Source organism: Syngnathus scovelli, chromosome 7 (genome assembly GCF_024217435.2).
Source record: "Syngnathus scovelli strain Florida chromosome 7, RoL_Ssco_1.2, whole genome shotgun sequence".
NCBI lineage: Eukaryota > Metazoa > Chordata > Actinopteri > Syngnathiformes > Syngnathidae > Syngnathus > Syngnathus scovelli.
In genome coordinates this window covers 9,612,332-9,631,687 of record NC_090853.1, presented here as the reverse complement: position 1 = coordinate 9,631,687, position 19,356 = coordinate 9,612,332, and the positions used below count along the sequence as shown (strand labels likewise).

General features: G+C 38.1%; 1 protein-coding gene across 8 annotated transcripts in view; it reads right to left on the bottom strand.

Annotated features, from left to right (window-relative positions):
• kirrel3b (kirre like nephrin family adhesion molecule 3b) overlaps positions 1–19,356 on the bottom strand; it is a 142,242-nt gene that overhangs the window by 34,132 nt on the left and 88,754 nt on the right. For all 8 annotated transcript variants that reach the window (XM_049726525.2, XM_049726526.2, XM_049726530.2 and 5 more), the window contains exons 4-6: positions 17,113–17,262; positions 7,354–7,511; positions 1,033–1,183 (exon numbers count right to left, since the gene is read on the bottom strand). In XM_049726525.2, coding sequence (XP_049582482.1) covers positions 1,033–1,183; positions 7,354–7,511; positions 17,113–17,262 — 459 coding nt within the window. The remainder of the gene's footprint in view (positions 1–1,032; positions 1,184–7,353; positions 7,512–17,112; positions 17,263–19,356) is intronic.

Sequence of the window (19,356 nt, the reverse complement as noted above, 5' to 3'; positions counted from 1 at the left end):
CCCATTTTAGGATGCTAATTTTAGTTCCTCTGCGCTTTTAGTTTTCAGGGTTGAATTGTACTTTTAGTTACAAGGCGACAACCACGACATGAGCAGGTGCATCATTAAGCCTAGTGAAGTATATAAGAGAGGAGAGGCTGAATGACAAAAAACAAATAATGACTTGGGCATGCTGTAAGCAATGTAAACAGATGACATTTTATATATGTGTGCCTAAACTGGCCAGATCACGCAATGTCCGCTCTTGCCATGTGATGCATACACTGAATAGAACGGAACAGTCTGTCATAATGGCTCTCTGAATAGAATTTTCTGCTTTATTAGTCAGACTTAATGGTGTTGACAGGGCTGCGAGTGATGCAAAGTCATTTTTGTACTAAGGTCCCGCTCTTACTAGGAGCAGTTCTCAATCAAAAAAAGATTCCCCAAGAAGAGCCCACAAGTATTTTCCATACTGGGCATGCTCAAATTTTCTACTCTAGACATGACGGATGGTGGTAGACAAGCAATCAAAGTTGAGACAATGCTGTTTATGATGGATGGATAGCTCTGTTCATATTTATAAATAAATAATAATAAAAAAAAAGATGCCAAGCTAATTCATCTATCCTCCTCCAGTATGGGACAAGTATGGATTAATTAATCTGTATGAATTATATCCAGTGGTGTGGAATTGATTGTTGATTATTATCATTATTTTGTCTTGAAGCAATTGGGGCTTTATCGATCACATTGCTTATCTATGACCAGCAGAGGTGCTGTTGAGCCACTCACAGAATGTCTGCCATCTATAGAGCAGCTGCGGAAAGTTGCGCTACATACTGATCAACAACACTGTTATGAAAACAAGAGAGACAGACAGACAGACAGACAGACAGACAGACAGACAGACAGACAGACAGACAGACAGACAGACAGACAGAGAAACAGAGAATATTTTGGGTAGAAAGGATGCATGGGTTTTAAAAGAATAGATTATAAAGACCACAACGTAAACAATCCCCATGAAAGAAGTTTTAACGATGCACTTACGCTGGATGTCAATAGTGACACTGGTCTCCTTGCCGTTGGGGACTGCCTTGTTTGAGGCCTTACAAATGATCTGCTGACCAGTCTCAATGTTGGAGGGGGACAGGTAGAGTGTGCTCACTGTGGTTTCTCTCCTTCCATCGCGGAGCAATGTCTGCAGACAAGAAGGACAAGTCAAGTTTATGTCTGGAGCACATTTACTTGCATGGTCTTGCCCATTTTCATCTTGGCATAGACTTATTCCTCTAAAACGGTACAACCATCCATCCAGTTGCTATATTGTGTTGTTTATGCAGTCAAACTGGCGTGAGAGGCTGGAGTGCACTCCTCCAATTAACCCAGCATGTACAGTACAGTACACAGCGTACTGCACATCGGAGAACACTTGTTCAGTACAGGACTGTTGTTAAGGATTGAGAGTCCATCTTGATGCAACTTGGTTTCTTTCTGTTTGGTCTGATCGACATGTCGTGTCACCTGGTCTTGGTTATGGTTCCTGAAAAACCAAAGACCACGTTGGCGCATTTGAGCTGCCACTGTTCCCTCCGGAAAAGCTTTTCTTGTTAGCTTGGAATGGATCCTGCACCATCTTTTTTTAATCATTTTGTTGCACTAGCTATACAACTACAGTGATAGCTCCTTAGCAAGTTTGGTTGTGGTGCTGCTATGAACATTGACTCAGCTCTCAGATATTATTAACATCATCTCCTGAAATGCACCCAGCCATTTACTGGAGTACTGAAGCCACGTACATTGTCCATATAAATAATAATAATATCAACAAAGGTCTGTTTTGTTCCATATTATTATAGCAGCTATACCTATTGTTCATGAGTTCTGTGGATTTAGGATCGTCTGAGGGAACCATTAAGTTAACACAAGGAAATACATTGGAGGGCGGGGAAATCACAGTAGCGGGAGGAAAAAACAGGAAGGTAACACACCGATTAATGTTGTTTTGAAGCACTGTTCACATATCAAATTTAAAAAAATAGGTGGAATAAAACAATCACTCCCAGGACAGACAAAATTCTACAAATTAAATGTGTGAATGTTATTCATCCATCCATTTTCTATACCACTTGTCTCCACGGGGGTCGCGGGCGTGCTGGAGCCTGTCCCAGCAGTCAATGGGTAGTAAACTGCAAGAGGGTGCTCTAGGTCTGTGGAACAATTGGAACTGCAACTGACGATGAGTCTGACGTAAGCGACGTAGAAGAGGTAGCGCCGCATCCTTGACTTCCGGGGTTAGCGAAATTTTTTATAAGTGACACAGAGGATGAAGATTTTGTTGGATTTAATAATTTGGAGTGACAAGGATGGTTCAATAAACTTGTTAGCATATTATTTATGCTATAGTTATTTGAATAACTCTTAATATGTTACGTCAGGCACATTCTTAGTTCTTTGTTTATGTGTTCCTGTAATATTAGCATACCGTACCGTTCAGCCTGTGGTTGCCTATTCTATACTTATTTTGAATTTCCTTTCAAGATGACATGTCTGTTCTTGGTGTTGGATTTTATCAAATAAATTTCCCCCAAAATTGCGACTTATACTCTCGTGCGACTCATAAATGTATTTTCTTCTTTATTATGCATTCTATGGCTGGTGCGACTTATACTCTGGAGCGACTCACAGTCCAGGAAATACAGTACATGAAAAGGTACTGTAAATAGTATGAAATTTTCCTTTTTCAGTTTCCTAAAACATCTTGCATGAGTGGGCCCAAGAGACAAAAATGACTTTAGGACTACTTCTATCCTTGTATTTCTTTACCATTTAGCCATTTATAATGCTTGATAATACATCACAGTATATAATAAAACTCCACAGATACCATGGAAATACCCCCCTAGAAGTTAGCACAGGGACAACAATAAAGCAATCTGATTCCTTATCTTGATCAAAATTCCTGACCACACAGCAACCTCCCGACATCCAAAGCAGCTTCTTGCCACACTCAATGGTTAATATGAAGAGAATTCAAGCCTCATTTTTGTGAATTTTAACAGCCACACTCCACTCCATGGCTTGTCATACTCTGCAAAAAACATCAATCTTCTTTGCAACTCTTATCCTCTGAGTCCACCATTGTGAAAGCTATCTGCAATCAGTCGGCAGAGAGTTCCGTTGCGTTTGCTTTTTCCCGTCCCTCCATAGAGGAGGAGTTCATGCTAGGAAGACCGGGACAGAATCAAATCACTGACAAGAACAAATTGAATCCTCAAGCACAAAGTCAAAATGTCAATGGCAAAGCACATCTCTCTTTTCTCTGTTGGGAAATTAATGGAAGGATCAATTGCGTTGAGGCCTTGCTGCACTTCTATACATTGGATTTGAATCATACTGTAAATCCTTGAATTTTTTTATGTTAGTTTTCTTTGGATTCATGTAATAGAGGACAAACTACGTATATACCTCAAATTCTATATGTTGTTGTCTATGATCAAATTATGAAATCATTACAAGGATACCATTAATCTTGGAGGCTGAGTAACCAGATTTTAGAGTGTTGTTTAATTTTCTAAAATATTGTTTTTGTAAAATTGGAAAAAAAAAGTGATACGGTGTGCTTGCTTTTACTTTACTTGAAAATAACGAGAAAGGAATAATTCTTTCAACAATGGTTAAAATGATAGATGAGTTTTTCCTCTTTCATGCTGAAGCTTCATTGATTATTCTTAACTAATTGAAAATGAATATGCAGTAGGTGCTTGGCTTAATGACCTGGGTTAGTGAATTGTACTGCACATTTTTGCATTAACATCATCATTCACTGTAGTTATATGACCTGGAAAACATTGTGTAGCCTATGCAAAGATGAGCTAGATTTTGTTGTCATCAGCAGCCTGTGTTTGTCCTCAATCAATATTGCAACTAACAGTAGTCAATAACAATTGTCAACTTTTGTAACAAAGCAAAACTGTGACTGCTTTGCCGTGATTGAGCTTTCCAAGAAGGTGACCTGTCAGTAGCAGATCAGTAGGTGGCTTAGAGAATCCAATCAACTAGGATCATCTGGTAATTAAAAAAAACAGGTGAACTGAATGGATTACCTACTCAATAAAACTTGATGTGCTGCCAGACAAGATCATTCATTGCTGTAGCGCTGTGTCTTTAATGTGAACCTCCGCTCTACTGGTAAAGTGGGCACATGCCTTAAAACCCAGTGCAATTCAAGAACACACTTAAACCATGAGAGATGTGCATTACTAATTTTAGTTTCTTTCGTTTTTTTGGAGCTGCAGATGGTTAAAGTAGCATTGCAGTTTGAAACGACAGTATGATGTTTTGTCCAACATCCATCAACCCTCTTACCTCCATCATCATGATCTGATCTGATTTCCTCTTGCTCCAGATGACATCTCATAATGGCCATAATAGGATAAGAGCATCTTTGAGAGAATTTGGAGGAATACAATATCTGCTTTCTGACAAATGTTTTAAAAAGTTTTAACTTGCAGGCCTGTCTATTGCAAAAATTGTGCTATCATTCCATGGCAATTGTATACGTTTTTTTTTTAATTTTTGCAAAGGACAGGTGATTACAAACTACTACACTCTTTTGTGTATGTTTACGCATGGACTAATAAAAGCAAGACACTGTGATGTACTGTAGCGTTAGAAGAAAACAGCCCAGAGTATACTTTAACAAATGTCCCATGTATGCAAAACAAGAACCAAATCATCATTTTTTTATGAAACAAAGCAAAACATCAATACCATCAACATGTTTGCTAAATGTATTTGTTTATCATGTAAATGTTTTTCATTTTTTCACCATCCCATGAACCCCCCCTCCCCTCAAGATAATCTAGTCTGTGATGATTAATTGAATTGTATCAATGACACACACCCTAAAGATTTATAACTGGATTTATTATATGGATAAATTGTTTGAACCTCTGTTACATTGTTTATAATTGACATTTATGTGCAGTAAATGACTCATTTGACTTAAGTCTCAACTGCTGGGAAACAGTGTCTCACAAATATTAGTATCTAAATTTATAAACAGGTACCCCTAAATGCAGTAAAGTAAAGTTCAAGAAAATGTAGCAATTGCCTCCAGAAGTCACTATTAAGTTGGATAAATGAAGCTGCTGTTTTTTAATGACAGAAGAAATTAATTGGAGTTTACTCCCTTGCTTGTCCTTTTTTTCAGTCAAACATGGAGATTAATCAACAGTTTTTCGCTGCCAAAATCCACAACAACAATTAAATTTCTGCCAATGTTAGTCAGAAACAATTATTGGAAACCTGATTTTATATACAGCAAAATGCAGTTGCCATAGTTGCCAGCAAGAGCTACCATAAAAATGTCATTATTGCTTTTGAAATATGTAGTAAACCCGTCTAAGAATAACAGGGAGAAGGATTTCATGAGAGGGGAAGCACTATGTTCATATTCCAATTTTTTTTAAATAGTAAAATCAGTACAATAAATGTAATGGGCAACTGGAAACAACAACTCAAGCTTTGAGTATAACATATTGTTTCTCCATTGAAGCACAAATGAAATGTATCTAATTTAACTTTATCAAGTTTCCTTGACTTGAATTGAATCCTAGTCCTCTTTCATGAAAACAGTCTTATGTTAACACCCACTTAATCGCCCTTTAGCAATTAAGAATCTTGATCCCAGTCGTCCACCCATTGATTTTGCTTGTGACAAATGCGTAAGCCTTTAGTGGAGGAAGTGACCCAATAGCTTGTTAATGATAAGCCAAGCACCAGCATTGATCACTTTAATCAACGTATACACTTTGCCTTTAGTGTAGCCCCTAAACCCCAGCAGGTTACAGACAAAGGTTTTCACCTCTTGAGTGACAAATCGTTTCTTGGTTATGAATTCATCTGAAGAATACTGTAAAATTATTATTTTTTTTTACCTTACAAAATGCTTAATTCCTAAAATTTTTCAATTGGTAAATTTAACTCTGGTATAGTATACTACAGTCATGAGAGAGCATTCTTGAGATGTGTGCAGCCATGTGTGCATCCACTCTTGACTATAATACTGCACAATGTCTCATCTAATCATCTCATCTTCTGTCTCTTTAAGAGTAACTGAAGACAGGAAGCGTGTTCTCCCCTTATGCCATTAACAAGCCGCAATCCTAGCAATCATTTTATTCAAATGTGCCTGGTACCATACCCCAGTCCAATCAATTGCATTTATCTGCTCTTTGAAAAAAGCCGATAATGGGATGGGGCAGCCTGGACAGAGTGAGGACGAGCGTGGAGGGAAGAAGAGGGGAGATGTTAGTGCTTGAAAGTACTTGGTGGCTTTATACCATTTGTGGATATGGAAATAGATCACGGTTGATTTTCATGATTTCATTATCAGGCTTGACGGTAAATGTCAGTCAAACGTTTGAGGGGCTCAGGTGACCATGATGTGAATAGTTGAGATTGTTCAAATGAAGGAAGAACAAATTCTGTCAATCAGCAGCAGCAGAGATGACAGTCTGCTGAACAGATTCGGGGAACAGGTTGGGTTGGTAAAATGAAGACAAGTGCAACTGAAGAACATCATAACAGAAGGGAAGCATCACTGATAGTTCCATGATCTTGCCATCTGCTTGTCTCAGTTGATTTGTATGATGGACCAAAAAAAAAAAAATGTTTTTTATCAAAACACCAACCTGGATTTACAAGGGAATTGCTTTCAAAGAGCCATCTGAATGGCAATACAAAGGGTAACTTTGCATGTGTGGCACCTTCACAGTAATTATTTAAAGCAAATGCAAATATGTTAATTAACAGGTGTTTTTGTTCAGGATCTGTCTAGAAATGAAATGAAAAGTTGGGTTCTCAATGATAATTTGTAACAACATATACTAAAGTTAAGTGAATTGGTAAAACTGGAACATTTCCTGTGTGCTTCTCCACGCACTTGCCAAGACAAATGCAAAGAAAATGGCAGATCCTGTTGCAAAACTCTTGACAAACAGCTGAAATGTTTTAACAAAATCTATAAATCATATTAACATACGCTTGAAGTACTTAAAACATGCTTTCACAAAATGCATGTGTCACTTTTACACTACGGGAACAGGTTAGGTCATTAGTCAAACTAAAATTTAAAGGAACACGATGTGGTTTGAAAGTTGACCATGAATTGATATGCTAAATGACAAATGAGTCAACGGTGCTTTGTATTGCTACAGCTTATGTTTTTATGAAGCCTTATATAGAGTTAACAGCTGTGTGAATTTCTAAATTCTCCTGCAAACAGGCTCCTCCATGCACGCTCCATTTCCCCTTCCAACCCCAGAGTCTCCAAAGCAGCTATATGGGACACATGTCGAAGCTTACCTTGGAGTACATGGCCCCATTGAGGACCTCTCCGTTGCGGATCCAGACAATGGAGGCTGCTGGCTTGGCATTATCGGCATGGCAAGTCAGATTGAGTGGGTCACCGGCCCTCAGGCTCACCACTGGCCCTCCACTGATGATTGGGTCCTCGGGTGGAACTATGGATGGAGACCATGAGAGGAAGAACCATGAGATCACAAGATGTAACCAAAGGGAAGTGACCGGAATTTCATATAAACCCTCCTGCTTTTCATTGTTGATCTAAAAAAATAAACTGGTGTTAAACTGTTGCTACATAAAGCAGAGACGGGCAGGAACAAGTTAGACCACAGGTGTCAAATTCAAAGCCCGGGGGCCAGATACGGCCCGCCACATCATTTTATGTGGCCCGCAAAGACAAATTGTGCATCAAAGTTGTGTGTCTAAACTAGAATTGCAAATTGTCTTCACTTTGAATAATATCTTTTTTTAAATATTTGACCAGTTTTTACTCGTCCGATTTAAAAATAAGTTATTTGTCAGTTTGTTTTGTAGCTTTTACTGTATATAATATGAGGTGCTCATACATTTATTTAGGTTGACAGTGATAATGGCCTTCCGAAAGAAGCTACGAGTACAATGCGGCCCATGAAAAAAATGAGTTTGACACCCCTGAGTTAGACATACAGTGAAAAATAAGTAAACACCTGTAAAACAACACTATGGAAATAAAAGAGTGTGCGTGTTTAGTTTTATATGTGGGATATGTGTAGTACATACATATGTACAGGCTGGTTGGTGACTTAAGGAAGTCACCATTGAATAAATCTGCCAATATATGTGTAAAGTGTATATAATCCAAGTTCAAATATCAACATTAGTTTTAGTTCACAAGCAGCGGTTAGTGACACACACGCTTTAACAAATACAACAGCGAGATGGAAGCATCTCAGTAGCACTATATACGTACATGTCGACATGCCATTGATCAAAGTCTTGTTCTTCTTGTAGCCACGAGCTGTATATTTTTACATCATTTTTTCTTTTTTTTTCTATCCAAACCAAACTGCAGTGAATTATTGATTGACCCGAATGCTCATTACAATGCAGATCTGGGGCAAGATGAAATCAAAGGCTGCAGGCAGCTGTCGAATCTCTCTACACAAGTGCCATGATTGGAAGGAAGGCTTGTTATGGGTTAGATTTATGCTGTCAGACTGCACCGGAGATGAATGCAAATAAAGGAAATGTAATTTGGGACACTGTTTTGCACATTTAATGACAATACGTATAATTGGTCTCAGTGACAGCTTGTATAAAGGAATATGTCATGCACTGCAAAAACGGTGTATACCATACTATTTTATTCTTATCTCTGTGTAGTTTTTGAATTAATTGTCACATTCGGGATACCAACATCATATAATTTTATTTGTTTGTAGCAAACATTTTTATGATAACTGCTTGAAAGAATTACCCAAAGGATTACTGTTGAAATTGCCTATCCTTTATTGATCTCTCTTTGCACATTTGAGTTTATGTTTTTAATGTAGTATAGGTAGCTCAGAAACACCATTTTATTTCACTTTGTACTACCAATGGGTGTTTTACTAAACTTCCTCCATCAACACTGGAGGAAATTAACAAACAATTAAGAAATAGCTTTTCAATTATTTGTATTAATATGTAACTGGGGGGGGGGGATGGAAACTGCAATCGTAACATGGGGTAGCGAGACAGTTAATATAGCAGTTCATCCATAGTAAACTATTGTAACATACTGAAATGCTAACTTTGCTTGCCTGGTTGACTTCAGTAATAATGTTTTAGTAAACCAACTGAGAACAAGACATTATTGAAACTGGACAGTTTCGAGATGGAGACAAGACCATGACTTTTGTAGGTCGAGAAACAGAACAAAATTAGCAGAATCTTTTTTTTTTTTTTTTTTTTTTTTTTTAAAACAAAAACCACTACAAGTCGTCTGGAAGCCACACAGTTGACTCCGTGTTTTATTGTGATGTGCAGTTTATCTATACATCCCCAGGCAATGGAGTGTGTTTGATGGTGTGTGGTGGATCGTAAAATGGTTAAATACCATATACTCAAGTTTGCATTTTCATTGCAACCATAGCTGTGCTGCTCGGGTCGTAAGGGCACATTTACGAATGCCCACATTCAAGTAACTTAGTTTTAATTTGGATGACTAATAAATACTAGAACTAATTGTAAAATGCTTACATACACATTGTCATCCACTTTCTTATATTTAGTCTTATATTGAGTCTCTCAAATATGGCAAAAACATTAATAGTTCATATAACATTCACAGAGTGACAAATTGAAATTAGGTTTGCCTCTATCCACAGAGACATTTGGATACAGCACGGTGTGACCGAGTGTGTGTTATGGGAGAAGTTTGGGCCAGGCAATTGTTTCAGTACGGCTGGACTTCAAATCACACAATTCCCACACTGGTTGCCGTTCTGTCTTTCAGTTTAAAATGCAGTGTTCATTTGTCCGGCTGCCTTTTATCTGCTCCTCATTATTAATATGCAGAGAGTTTGGACAACATGGGGATTCTCCGGTCAGCGCAAGCGAGATCAGACGACACTATGTGCTAATCTGGTCATATGGGAGGAGGGGAAGGACGGTTTGTAAGAATGAGCTCACTTTTTTTCTATTAATCTTTTTAGCACCAACTGCAAAAAACAATGTCACAAAGATCTCATGAAACTGTTCTGTTGTTGGGGTATATGTAAATAACGAAAGCGTGTGACGAGCAAAGTGACCCAGAAACGAGCCTAATATTTGACATTTAGGGAATAAAATGGCACCAAAAAACAGGGGAACTGATGCAGTCGATTGCAAAGATGCAGGGGCGCTGTCAAAGCACACAGCACTTGGATGTTAATTAAATGTCAAGCATGGGAGGCAGCCGTAAAAGCATTTTATGGCATGATGGAGATGAGAGGATAATCTGACAATATGTGACCAATAGGACTCAGAAATCACAACAGCCATCACACAACTAAATTGAACATAAAACTCTTAAAAGCCTCTTAGAGGAAGGAAAAAAACAAGTGCTTTTTTGCCCCCTGCCAAAGAAAAATAAGTGTGACTATAACGATTTCATGCATCGGTTTTTATGCCGCAATGCGTCTGTTCCATCACTGTATATTTTAATTGCTTTCAACACATTAGCAGGATTATGATTAAAAAAAAAAAAAAAAAACACATTCAATGTGATTTCCAAGAAAACTTAGGCCAGGCAAGGGCCCATTAAAGACTGTTGCAGATATGTTGCCCTAGACGACATTCAGGTATTAGTCATCGATCTACTTAATAGGATTTGGATACATATGCAAATTAGGATTGTCGGATTGTCTAGTGGCTGCCTCTACTCAGTCCTATTCAACTGTCCTAGAGTTCCTTGGGGGTGACGGTATAGTGGCAATGGAGCACTTGGGGTTCATAGGCAGATTTAATGGTAAAGAAGATATTCATTTCCTTTTCATTGTGAGTGCTGGGGGAAATTGTAAAACTGACCCATAACATCTCATAAATGAATGACGTGAAACTCATTTAATTTGGTTCTTTCTTTTCATCTAAAATTATCCACTTAGTCCACCTTATTACTGCCAGGTCTGACAGTTATACAGAGTCCAAGCCCTGAACTTGAATCAGCCATCATCATTACTGGGCTGTTTGCAAACTCGGCAGTCCCTAATGGTTCTAAATTAGCTCTTTACTGCAGCTATTCGATAGTCTTGGCATACTAAGTAGTGTGGTCAGTGGGACAGATTGATTGCTCCTCTTTAATTACAGGTCGGACTCACTGCAAACCCGGGACCACTTGCTACTTTTTTTTCATCTCATTGGTATAAAAGTACACTTCATTTCCGTACTCCTGCAAATTTTCATTCTCATATGCTGTACTAATACCCTGGCCGATTGTAGAAGGTCACTGTTTAATTAAGCGTACAGAAACATTTGTAAAAACCTGCATGGCAAATGCAAAATTGAGAATGCGACATTTGGTTATAATAGCATTACATTTATTGGCTATTCTGTAGTGCAAATGCTACAGTATGTTTTATATGGAAATTCTGTATTTGCCATGATCTGTATTTATTCTTTAGATTATATTCAGTTAAGCTTCATGTCACGTCTTATGTGCCTTTTCAATGTCTTGCTCATTTTGTTCCTACCTGTTCTCGTCAGCCCGATTCCTTGTGTAAACTCCCTCCAACTACTCATGACTTTTCGTTTCTGTCATGTTTTTCGATTTGTGAGTCTATTTCCACTCTTTTGTTGTTTCTTGTTTTTTGGGAAATTCATTAATTTTCTTATTTTATATTCCACATGCCTTGTTTGACCTTTTGTTTTATATTTGGAAAATAAAAAATATTTTGTCCTGAGTTTAACCAGTCCTCCTGCCTTGCCACTATTGGTCCCATGAGCTGCTGATAGGTTTACTACAAAGGTTGTGTTTGGAAATTAATTAAGGGGAGGGGCATGCACTCTGCCTCTCCGAACACACACTCTCTGAATGCTGTTAAGGCATTGGAATGAATTTCCGAACACACCCCAAGTTGAATGCAGTAAACGTGTTCTGGTTGGATTAAACTTCCGTTAGCTTTACATTAGCTTCTATGGGAAATGTGTATGACTTTAGGGAGCACCCCTTGCATTCCCAGAGTTTGAGCGATGGAGAAAAAGCAATTTGGAGTTGGAAATGAAGGCATGAGGTCTCCTCACAAGGAGGGCACAGAGAAGAAATGTAATGTGTAGTTGCTGTTCTACACGACAGGGGGGTTGTTGGGGATGCTGTTAAGGAACAGCAAGCATTTAGCTGATTTGTCCTGAGCAATGAGTTGCTTCAGTTGTCTGTCTTGTGCAAAAGAAAGCATGGATGGGGCTGTCTGTCACTGACTGCAACAGCTTGCTGAGTTTGGCATAGATCAGGAAAGAAAGCAGTCAAAACGATGAGGGGAAGAGGGAATACCTATAGTGCATGCATGACACAAATCAGCAAAACTGTCATTGTACATCTGTTTGGGAGCCAGAAGTTTCTCAGGTAAGCGCCCAGATACTCAAATGCACATAATAGAAAAATTAGACAGGAATGCAGGAAGGATGTGGACTAGAGGGCACACGTAATACTAAGATTTTAATACAGATTTAATACGCAACGGGCAGTATTCTTACATGATGCTCCTTTTTTGCTCCTCTTATTTATTTATTTATTTATTTATTTATTTATTTATTTATTTATTCATTATTTATTCAGCACGCTGTTGTTATACTTGTTTACTTGTTTGTCTGTTGTGGGCGATGTCTTGTCACCGTGGGATAGGGGGGAACGAAATTTCGGTTTCTTTGTGTGTCTTTGGCATGTGGAGAAATTGACAATAAAGCTGACTTTGACTTTGACTTTGGTGTTGTCCATGGCCACCAAATAAAGCAGGGCAGGGGGGTACATATGTTGTTAAGGAATAGTGAGCATTGTGTGTGCCACAATGCTTGGGGAAAAAAAATAGAAACATCACAACAGTGAACTGTAGTGAATGATGAATGCTCCAGTTCTATCACGCATTGAGGCCTGCGTGGCTCAGTGCTACCACTGAGTGGTTGTCTAAAAACTCTGAAAGAAGTTGGGTTTTTGACTCACAGCTATTGTGACTATGACAAAATATCTTTGATCAGACATTGAACCCCCAGATGCTTCTGCATCATCAGTAGTTCAATGTGAATTCAATGTAATACCATAAATGTTTTTAAATCCTGTATTATTATTATTAATAATAATAATATTAAATATTACAAATAAAAATCAATAACATTCATGATGGGTAGGTATTTCAAGGGTGCAGTTAGCAGATTAGACTGACATTTGTAATAACAATGGGCTAGCTATCTGGTATGAACTAATACATTTGCATTAACAGGACCGAAACAAAAGAAAAAAACTGTGGCTTCTACCATTGGCCAGGGTATTGAGGGATCTTGGAATTTGAAGTAAGCTATTTTAGACTAAAAAGGAAAACTCTTTGTTAGGTTGACTGCTGCTGTGTCAACGCACTGGTGTACACTCTGGTTCAATCTGTAGATGCCGTTTCAAAAGTGCTTTGGACACTTTAGTGCAGATAAAGCACTCTTCACTCGCTATTTATGATTTTGATTGAATCACATTTTTATTTGTTGGATTATGAAGTGCATTTGGGGAAAAGTACAGTAAGTAACCAATTCAATTTCATCCAGTGCTCACTTGTTCACTTGAACACAAAAAGCGAACACATATTTTGGTGATTTTTTGTGAGTCCGAGCTCAAACTGTTACAGTGCCATATAAGAATGAGCATTATTATCTTGTCACATGTTGTGTCTAATTAGTGAAACGTGTTTTAAATTAGTATATTTGAGCATGTGCTTTTAGATGAAAGAAAAACCTGTTAGGTGCTACAAAAAACTCCAATTAAGTAAAACACATTCTCATTTTGTGGAAATGTAAAATACAACCTTTACATATTGTTTTGTGTTACAGAATATCATTAGCCGTGCCACTCTTTCTTCCTTCTGCTGTTGTTTTTTTTCTGCATAAAATAAATAAAGAATCCTACACTCAGTCTGTCTACTATAATCATGCACCTGCTGTTCTAAGCCTCACTGATGCCACAGAAGTAGTTATAAAACAATCCAGTGTCTGACAAAATGGGAGCAAGGTGATACAAACACTGAAAACTTTTCCCATTAGATGTTTTATCAAATAGCTCATTTACCCTGATCAATTATAGTGATTTAACATGAAAAAAAATGGTCCTTAATCAGGTAATATTATCAAATATGTTTTTAAAACACAACACCCAAACTACTCATACTGAAAGATGCATTGGTGTGCCGAAACAGTGACAATTTCATTGTTTTGCCACACTTACATATATTGAAATGTTTCTATAGTAAATGGTAATGCATCCGTTCTCAACACCTCTTTCCCTGTTCAGGGTTGAGGTAGGTGCTGAAGTGTATAAATGGTAATGGAGCATTGCAATTTTACACTTATGATAAAATTCTCTCAATGTGGCCCCAAACACACCATCTTCGTAAATTAAAAAAAAAAATGTATTTCACTAGAGTGAAAAGATGCTTTTTTATATCAGCTAAGGCCAGGACAGATGTGTCTTTCAAGGACAACCTCAATAAAACATGAAAACACAATATTTACTTCATTGTTTTGGATGTGGAAAAAGTCCTACCCTGTGTGTTCATAAATATCAGTGTTATGTCCAAGCACATCAAAGTCCAGAGCGGAGTGGAGTCCACACAGTGGATTTGGGATGGATATAGCGCAATGAAATATGAAGGTTAAAGTTTTATATTCACTCTGTTGGCAGCTTGGGAGTGAAGTGGTTGTGTGCCTGTGTGTGTGCTGAGGGCATGTTCAGTGCATGCGTGCCTGCGTCTGTGTATATGCACAGGTGTGTGAGGTCGCAGCTTTCTTCCATGTCAATAAACACGCTCCGTCTTGGCTGGCAAGTATTTGACAGCTTGAGTTTTGCCTCGAATACTGTATATCTCCTCCCTTTGCTCACATGCACACCAGCATGGATGGAACTCAACCTGGCTCTACATTCTCCACTGCACTTGTGTGCTTGGCATGGGATTTGAACAAACATCTTCCATTGGGGCTTATGGGGGACAGAATGATACATTTCCTCACCCTCAATCATTAAGCTTAGGCTTCTTCCAACTCCTTTTCGAACAGTGATGTATATTGTTTGTTTTTTGTTGTTTGTTTTTATTGTTTTTTATTCTTTAAATCATGTTCGAAATTAAATAGGTGATAAAGGATTATTTTGTGTTTTTATGGATTAAATGCGGTCAACCCCACTGCTTACAGGTCAAGCATCGTATTCTCAGTCATTCCGTTTTTTTTATTTTTTGTTTTATTTATAACTTTATTGACCATAGGTTTTTCCATACAGCAAAGAGTCAAATTTCAGGAGATGCCAAAAAAAAAAGATTGCCTGGACATTTGTGTGACAAACAATGTTACTCTAGACATATCAGTGAAATGTCTTCTACTATCATATCTATATTTGATTATAAACGTAAGATGTTTTTGGACAATTGCTCATTATTTGTACAGGACGTGGGGATGACTGCAAACATCATCTGTTAGCGTCTGACTGTCAAGTAACTTTTTATATTTTACAGTTCTTTAACACTTGTGTGACAGTGTTTAAAAAATTGCAAGGTCGTAACACAGCTTTTATTACGCCTCAAGAGCATATTTAAAGGTTGTAATATGTTGTTTAGTCTAGGGATTGAAGATGACTGCTATCTAAGAGCGTTAGACGCTGGCCTGTATGCTAAGATTTTTTTTTAGTCACTGAGGCAACACTGCTAAACTGGAAAGTTGATAGGCTCCTTGCATACTCCATTCAATGAATATTAATGTTTCAAAACTACAACAAAAAGACAGTGAGTAGTAAAAGTTGGGAAGGTGCAACAGACCTTTTAAGATCTGCATGGAAGTACCAATGATTTCTCACCCATATCCATCTGCAGGGCGGCCAAGGAAACACTACGCTTCAATTTGTCTTTCCCTTTCTGTTTCTGCCGCAGCCCTTTCCCCTACCAATCGTTAGTTTCGCTTTTCATTAGGCCGGATCAATAAGGTGGATCAGTGGCTTGTGGCGAGGATACGGCATGGCTGCTGCCCCACGCTCCCAACTCTTCCCTTATTTTCTTTTGTTCGCTGCTGACTGACTCGAAGATATCTTCACAGCAATAGTCTGTCCTCTGACATGGGAGCATTAGGAAGCAGCAGGATGCTTTTGAAAGGCCAGATAAAGCAACGTAGTGCCAGAAACGCTGAGGTGATTAGCAGCGCGGAAAATCGGTTGAAGATTAGTATCCACATCATTGAGCTAAACTAGAGTACCATGGATGAAATCACTAAAACATTGGCTTTAAGAAATAACAAATTTCTGATCAATTTAAAGTGCTCAAAGCAACTGGTTAGCAATAGCCAAGCTAAAACTGAGAAATAAAATTATTAAATTAATAATTAAAACATCCAAACTGCAAAAGACTGAACTGTATTTGGGGGATGCTGATTCTGCCAAAAGAGTTTGTAAATCAATGCAAGATTTAATAGAATACAGTTTGCTGCTCTTGGGATTTTCTTTTTTTAGAATTAGAAAAAAGTTACGCATTGCATTTTGAAAATGAGCTCTTGACTTGTCCGAGCCTAACCTAGCAAGGAGATACCTTGAATATCACTCAGTAGAAAACAGACCTCCATCAAGACTACAATGAATGTTAGTCCTTCAGCTCTTTTGTGGGAAGATGCAGAACAGAGAAGTGGTGCCATTATGTTTCTGTAAGCGTGTGAATCTTTTCAGTCTTCCAGGTAATCCCAATCTCAGGGCATTGAAACAATTGTAACTGGACCCGTTCTGGTTGTCTTAGAAAATGTTTTGCCTCAGACATGCAGGCTTTATCAGTTCATGCATGGAGGCAAGAAAAGCTCGATCTGCTCTATCTAGTCTATGTGCATAAACGGATGAAGGCTGCTTGGATGAGAGGTGAAACATCATCCAAGACAACCTGAACAGTCTCGTCATGATCAATGCCAAAGTATATTTCAGTACCTCTCCTTTTGCATGGATCTTCACAAACATTTTTTTTGTCATTAAACGACAAAGAGAGTGGTAGCTCAAAATCTTGGTATGGTATGAAAGTATGTTGTATTGTATTTATATTTTGGACTCACCAAGCACAGTGAGGCGGGCAGGACGGGACCTCATGGCAGCCTGGACAGCCTGGCACTCAAACATAGCATCATCCATCAACTCCACACGCTGAATTCGCAAATGATGTTCTCCAGAGCCATGGTCGCCAATCACTGTGTAACGGGGATAGCCTGCAGCACAAACATACATATTTGGTCACTTTAATCCCATTTTAAGTCAAATGAACGAAGGAATTAGTCTGAGGTTTGATTAGTAACACTCAACCCATAGACTAGCAAGTTTTTGAGTCTGAAAATAAATTGTTATAGTAGCCACAGAAATGGAAATGATAGAGATTACTTCATATGTTATAAGAACGCATCTGAGAGTTTCAGAGTACTGCTGGTGATGTTAACGAGTTTGGTTAGATGTTGTAGGAGAAGAATGTGCTTGACAGCCACCACAAAAATGTTTGATTCTAGTCGCTTGCTATGTCTAGTGATTTGTAGTTTAATGCAAGAAACCAAGCGAATATCATCAAAACATGCATTTGGCATAATTCGAGCCCAACGGATTTAAAGTTACCCCCTTAACTAACATTGATATGCATCAAAACTGCATTGCAGAGTGCATCCCTCCATTGGCGTAAAGAAGCAGAACAAAGAGTATGCTTGACAAGGAATTTTCATTTTAGTACATCTGGAATTGCTTGTCCCGCCAGACCCATTTCCTTTCCCTTTCAATATATATATTTTTTTTGTAATGCTAATGTGATGCTAAATGTGGAATAGGGTGATTAGTTATGTTCATAAAAGCAGCTCCCAACGCTATGATGAAAACTCACAGAAAAATAATCTCCTCTTTGCGGTCTTTATGTCAGATCAATGAGAGAGCCTTGGTTGAATGATCTGATAAAGGATTGAATATACTGTCTGTATGACTTGTTTTTAACTTCAGATATACAATATTTGGATACATATATATAAAACTGATAAATAAATGATAAACTTCAAATTCCCACAGGTGTAAACACAGAAAACATTCACCTTGCTAACACAGCCACAAACCACAGCATGTGTATTCCCAGTCTCTGCATTTGCTCCAATTTTGATTTACAGGAGGTGTTATTTTATTCACTGTTAGTGTTTCTTGGGTAGACATGCAGATATTGATGATGTCTGGCATTGACAGGGTACGTTACATATCTTTGTACAGAATCATAATTTCTCCCCGGGATCAATAACGTATCTATCTATCTATCTATCTATCTATCTATCTATCTATCTATCTATCTATCTATCTATCTATCTATCTATCTATCTATCTATCTATCTATCTATCTATCTATCTATCTATCTAATTGTATTGGTTTAATTTTGAGCCACCTGACGGAAACTTGCGAGTAAACTTATTTATCACTTCCAAAAGGTGAATCTAGCAAATGTTATGGAAAATATTGACTTTTCAGTAACTGCTACCTGATGACTCCTGTCTGCAACAAAAATGCCAAAATACCTCAGTTCGTCACTGTAAAGGTTTGACAGCCTGGATTTATGTTGCAGTGCAAAACAGCCCAGGAATTCGTATAGCTGAACAGCAAGTCCTTGAATTGTTCTATTGCAAAAGACGTCATCTGTTCAAAGTCCAATTACTGATGGTTGGTTCATTGAATCCAGTTGTCTTTAATAGAGCATGAAGTAGGCTTCATTTTGCGCTGGTGCAGTGAGTTATAGCCGATTAAGCCACTCTCTGCATTTCACCCTCCTACGTGTAGCTTTTAATCTTAAAGGTCCATACACTAGAAGTGCCAAGGACAAAAGAACACATCAACACTAAAGCTACGGAGACTATAACGAAAGCAACACCAAAAAAAAAAAAAAGCATCCGCAATGTGGGCAATGTGAGATTGAAGGTGATAATGACTTCTATCTTCAAATTTTATATTTTGTGACAATGTGTCCTACGCTGAGTTAGATAGCTACGTCACATTAGTGCCAGTTGTAAAAGTAAAAGGGTTTATAGAGAGCCATCACATTTAAAAGCCTCAATTAATACTATTAATAATCATCGACGGGGAAAGACACGTGCAGAAAAGGGCCTGAAATAGCCGACATCATTTTGTGTCCAAGGTCATTCGGAAAATCATTGAGTCTCAATTTTACTGTATGTTCATTGATGAGATCCAAAGCTATGATGACATTGTGGATCACAAGGGTAATGATCATTGCATAATCACAATGATATAACTTTAGTTGACTCCAGTTCACCTAGAGCAGTGATGGGCA